Here is a 6,075-nt window from a genome sequence, read left to right as displayed (position 1 = left end):
CTCTCATCTTCTTAAGTGGGAGAACTTGCACAATTGGTGGCTGACTAAATACTTTTTTTCCCCACTGTACATTGTTCAATGTTCCAAAATCACATTGGTTTCTCATACAGCATCTCTGTATAGTATGTGTATTCACTCTCTGTCCTACACGGCTTGTTGAAGCTCCTGCCCCCCCCCTCCCTGTGAGCCCAGTGGCCGTCTGTGAGACAGCAAGATACAGCGAAACTCAGCCCGAACACACACACACCCGCAACCTCGCTGGGAGTTTGTGTGTGTGCTCACACACCGACTAACAGCCTCGCCGCGTCCCGCCGTCTCAGGGAGGAGAAATCGGCGGAGCTGCAGCTGAGAAAAGATTGAGTGTTTGTGAGGAAGCCCACGGATTGGTCCATTTGGACCAATCCGCTGACTTAACCTAACGGCTCCACGGACGTAACGTAACGGTTCCATGGATTGGTCCATTTGGATCAATGGGTCCATTTGGGTATATGGTCACGTCACCATACCCAGGAAGAAACAAATGGAAAAAGAGAAATCTCCAACGAGGCGTTCTGGGGCAGCATAGACAGGTCTTTTCTGTGTTAGAGTTTTTCTCGCTACAGGGTGTACTTTGAGGGTTTGTGACTCTGCAGACCGTTTACATGCATAACAACCTTCATAACACACAAGGGGACGGGTAATAACCGGAAAAGCATGACATGGGACCTTTAATTTAATATATTTTAGATGTTTTATAATTGTATTATTTCGATTTTATATGTTATATACTAAATCATTTAGTACTTATTTACTTTTTTGTAATTGTATCTGATCTATTTTTGGGATACATCTTTTATTTCCTTTTTAGGTTTCCTGAGCGTGCTGATGAACTGTCAGTGGCAGAGTTTACGGTGTCGGGTGGAGGCGGATCTACTAATCATGTTTGGAGAGGAGGAGGAGGAAGAGGAGGAGAGGGAGGAGGTGAAGAGGTCGCCTCAGTACACCGTCCAGCTCAGAGGCTGTGAGGTCAGAGCGGGCCCCGACACCGACCACTCCTACAGGATCACACTGAGCATGCTCTGTGACCAGGTGGCCGTGCTGGAGGTGAGCTGGAAGGCAGGAATACAGGGAACGTTTTACAGATTCATTATGCATAAGGGGAGATGTAAACCATACAAATAGAACAATAACAAATGTGTGAGGTAGATCATACTAAAATGTTATAAAATACAGTTATCTTCATTTAAATGTATTTATTTTTTATTTATGTATTGTTTTTTGCTTGTATTGACCTTTTCACTTTTTTATATGTAGATATTCTTTATAGTTTTTATTATTTATTTTGTTTCTAATTATTCCTAGTTATTTTCTCTATTTGTGTTGCTGCAACACCTGAATTTCCCCTTACCTTATCTCTTTGTCAGTGTCTTTATATCCTAAGAAAGTACTGGTATCCTTAAAGAAAACAACAAAATAAGATTTATTTCAATTGTTAGATTTACAATTTTGATTTTTTTATCAGTTAATCTTTGGAAGATTGGACCAATGAAATGTATTATAGAATGAGCAGTTTGCTTTTATGTACATGTATATATGCATGGTAATATTTTGGAAGTTGGAAGGACGCCTTTTTATCCTTAGTCACGATTAGGTTTTTATGAGGAAGCAGACCCTCTTCCAATATATATAATTTACAAAAGGGTTTAGAATATACTGGATATATGCTGTAGAGAAGACATCTCTTAAAGAAACAGGAATAATTCTATTTTTATAATCTCTTTCATTTTTTCCTTCCTTCCTTCAGGTGAGTAGTTCAGGTGAAAAGGAGCGCTGGTTAAAGCTGCTGCAGGATGGAGCTTCCAAAAATCAGGAGAACACAGATAAAGCTCTGAGGTAAAACAGTTGGTGTGTGTTGTCAAAGTGTTAACATAAAACAAAATGTGCTATTTGTCTTTTTATGCCACACTAAACGTCATGTCGACTAAATGTATCTCAAAGCTTTACTCACCCCACACCAGACCAAAGTGTAGTTTACAATAAATAATTTATAAATGAATTAGTCAAAGGACAAACTAGAAGATATGTTGAAGGTTTAATTGTTCATGTAAAAAACCTTTCATGGTTCTAGCTTTACAAATGTGAAGATTTTCTCTTTTTACTTTAAACTATCGGATAAATGTCAATGACTGTTGGTTGGACTAAAGAAACATTGTCACTTTGGGCTCTGGGTAATTTGTGAAAGCATTTCTCACTATTTATACTTTTTTCTCAAAACCTAACCCTAACCTTCAGTCGATTGATTTGAAAATAATCAGCAGGTTAATCCATAATGAACAGATCATTAGATATTGTTAAAATGAGCTCCACTTCAACCAACTATAACAATATAAATATTAGTACTGCAACTTATGTGAGATGCTGTTCTGAAAATCAGGAGTTTGGCGATTTTATTCCAACCCCCTGAAGTCAACATGTTGAAGTGTCCTTTGGCAAGATACTTGATCCTATTTGTCGTAGGCATGTTTACTGTATTGAAATGTATGCCACTTAGGATAAAAGGGTCAGTGAAATGTAATGTAATGTAAAAGAGAAATGGTCCAAGAGCCTTGAGGCACCCCACATCTTCTTCTTGTCCTGTAGTTTTTACGTTTCTTCCCCTCTCCTCAGTGGGCTGCAGACTCAAAGGTTTCCCAACTCCAACACATACATGGACGACCCCTTCCATCTGAGTGGAACATATCAAGACCAGCCCATCTACTCCAACACCTCCTTACTGGATCACATGGTACACTCCATATGGAATATGTATTTAAGCTCCACCCAAAAACACTCCAAATTCATAATAAACAATCAATACATTCTCTGCAAATGAAAAGTGTAACCGGGTCGAAAAGGGTGTTACATTTACATCTAGGCTGAAAATTAGGATGATCACCAACGGTCAAACATTTTTTTTTTCCTCCCATAGCTACCAGCGCCGCAGCGCCCCCCAGATCTGGCGCCCTAGGCAACCGTCGTGCAAACAATAAAAAAAAAACATTATGAAACTCATTATGACATTTTACACATGTATTTGGGGGTCCCTGCATCCATCTCTTTTTAAGAGGCCTGAAAGATATTAAAGTCCCCTATTCTACAGTATTGGGGCAACAATTTTAGTTTGAATTAAGAATGGATTAAGTGTTAAGTGTATAACAAAATAAAAATATGTCAAAATAGTAAATAGATTCTTATTTATTTTCACCCATTTTCCATTATTCTAAATATGTTTAGGTTTCCATGATTTTTGATTATGACAGCTAATGATGATAATGATCAGTGTTTGTGATGTTTCAGCTTCACAGCTCTCAGGATTCAGTTCGCCCCTGCTCGGTGTCGTCTAAAGACTCTGTGACCTACAGCAACACCACATTCAGCAGCCACAGTGAGTCTCTATTCATATATATATCTATGAATAAACTCTCTGCCAACAGAAAAAAATGAAGGCCTAACCTCACTTTTATAGTTTACAGTTGATGTTCTCATTTAAAAAGGCCCTATTGGGCTTTTTAGGGCCTTCATTTGCCTGTAGTGTGTTTTTGTGCATGTTTATGGTCTGCAAAGGCTCAAATCCCACACACTCCCCCCCCCTGCCTGAAACGCCTCAATAGAGAACCGCAGTAACGCGTCGTAAAACCTTGAAAAACCAATGCAAATTCTCCATAGGATTTTGGAAAATAGCTCGAAATAAGGTCTGTGGTTGACACACATTTAAGAGAGGGATCACGTTTTGTTCAGCCGGATAATCTCCACATGTCAACCCTACTTTTATAATTTTTGAATCATAAATCTAGTCGCCAGAAGCAAAATGCTAACGTTATGCTATAAACGAACTACAAGCCAGTACAGCAGCAGGGTCGCACGACTTCAACGTCACGCCAACTTAAGATCGTTTCAACTGACTTGCACTGAAACTGCACTTTGAACACTTTAAATTAAATATATTAACATTTTAAACTGTATACCCCGGTTATCTAGGCCCTTTTTGTTTTGTTTAATATATACCACGTTTATCTAGGCCCTTTTTGTTTTGTTTTATGTATTCATGTCACACTGTGGGAAACGATATTTCGATATTTCTGGATGTATAACACATGTAGAATTTTTGACAATAAAGCTGAATTTGACTTTCACGCGCTTGCATATTTTAACAAAGCTTTTCATTTTAGCCACACTGAATTTAACTAGAAGTCATGGCTGTGTCAATTACCAGTCTGATATCGTTTTACAAAGACGACAAGAAGAGTGTAGATAGAGGAGAGAACCACTACAAGTCAGGACACGTAACAGTGCAGCCTAGATGAAGGTGTGCTTACCGGTGTTGTCAGGGCTAGCATGAGGGACAAGGTTTATAGTGTCGGTGAGTAGTGATAGCAAGAGTACCGTTAACCTAGAGTTAATTTATTCACATTAATTCCCATCAACAAATCAATTGTATGTGTCACATGAAATCTTTATTAGGCAAGGCAAGTTTATTTATATAGCACTTTTCAAAACAAGGCAATTCAAAGTGCTTTACAAAAAATGAAAGACATTAAGAAAATGGCATTTAAAATCAGTCATTAAAAAGAAAAGCTAATAAAATAAACATTAAAAGAAAAAATACATGGATAAAAGTTACAGTGCAGTCTAAGATATGAATAGTTCAATTAAAAGCAGCGACAAAAAGAAAAGTCCTCAGCCCGGATTTAAAAGTAGTAAGAGTTTTAGCGGACCTGCAGGTTTCTGGGAGTTTGTTCCAGATATTTGGAGCATAATAACTGAACGCTGCTTCTCCATGTTTAGTTATGACTCTGGGGACAGAAAGCTGACCCATCCCTGAAGACCTGAGAGACTTGGATGGTTCATAATTTAGCAGGAGGTTAGAAATGTATTTTGGGCCTAAACCATTCAGTGCTTTATAAACAGCAGCAGTATTTTGAAATATATTCTTTGACACACAAGGAAGCCAGTGTAAAGACTTCAGAACAGGAGTGATGTGATCCACTTTCTTAGTGTTAGTGAGGAACCAGAGTAAAGACTTAGTGTTGATCCCTTTCTTAGTGTTAGTGAGGACTCGAGCAGCAGCGTTCTGAATCAGCTGCAACTTTCTAATAGATTTTTTAGTGAGACCTGTGAAGACACCATTGCAGTAGTCCAGTCTACTGAAGATAAAAGCATGGACACGTTTTTCCAAATCCTGCTGTGACATTAGTCTTTTAATCCTAGATATGTTCTTTAGGTGATAGTAGGCTGATTTAGTAACTGTTTTAATGTGACTGTTGAAACCAATAACTAATTTAACCCGCTGACAAGAGAGCCCACCTCCGAAGATCGTGACTGGCTGAGGGACAGACTCGGGGGCAGGTTCTCAGGAATTTCTTGGCTTCTCTCCCCCGAGCCAGAAGAGGAACACTACAGCTTGGAAACACTTACTGTTCCTGAAATTATCAAATCTGTTGGGCATCAGGGACCTGAGGCAATTGTGGCAAGCATGGCATTGTCTGAGGAGCAACAGAGGGCAATTCAGGTGGCTACCACTGGTCAGCGAACCAACCCAAACTGGCATTTGTTCAGGAAAGGAAGGTTGACTGCCAGCAACTTTGGAGCTGTCCTGAGGTCAAAGCGTGTGACTGCTTCCTTTATTGCCAGGGTGCTAAGGCAACAACAGGCCCTTGATGGTGTTTTGTCTGTACAGTGGGGGACTATGAATGAATGTGAGGGCGTCAGGGCATTCACCACTGCAACTCAGATGCAGGTCCATGAGTCAGATTTGTGGCTCTCCCAATCAGGATTGTTGGGGGCATCTCCAGATGGTCTGGTAGGGTCTTCCGCTGTGCTGGAGGTAAAGTGTCCCTACGGAGCCAGGGAAATGACAATTAGTGAAGCATTGCAAATCAAGGGCTTCTTGTCAGTAGGAAGGAGAAACATTCAGCCTGCGTGAGGAACATCCTTACTGGCACCAAGTGCAAGGTCAGCTTCACCTCACTGCAAGGAAGAAGAAATAAAAAAATTGTGAATTGTTTTTAATTTACATTTACTCGCCTTTGCAATGTTGTGGTTGTTAGAGTGTTAGGT

General features: G+C 39.7%; 1 protein-coding gene across 1 annotated transcript; it reads left to right on the top strand.

Annotated features, from left to right (window-relative positions):
• Window positions 1–847: 847 nt before the first annotated feature.
• On the top strand, window positions 848–3,550 carry LOC104962377 (actin filament-associated protein 1; the record flags this gene model as incomplete). Its single annotated transcript, XM_010790818.1, has 5 exons — window positions 848–1,083; window positions 1,784–1,872; window positions 2,647–2,764; window positions 3,316–3,403; window positions 3,513–3,550. Coding segments are annotated over 5 exons (569 nt in total), but the record flags the coding sequence as incomplete, so codon positions are not given.
• Window positions 3,551–6,075: the final 2,525 nt, after the last annotated feature.

The sequence above is a fragment of the Notothenia coriiceps genome, unplaced genomic scaffold (assembly GCF_000735185.1).
Source record: "Notothenia coriiceps isolate Sejong01 unplaced genomic scaffold, NC01 NC01_scaffold00034575, whole genome shotgun sequence".
Lineage (NCBI taxonomy): Eukaryota > Metazoa > Chordata > Actinopteri > Perciformes > Nototheniidae > Notothenia > Notothenia coriiceps.
This window is presented reverse-complemented; position numbering and strand designations above follow the sequence as displayed.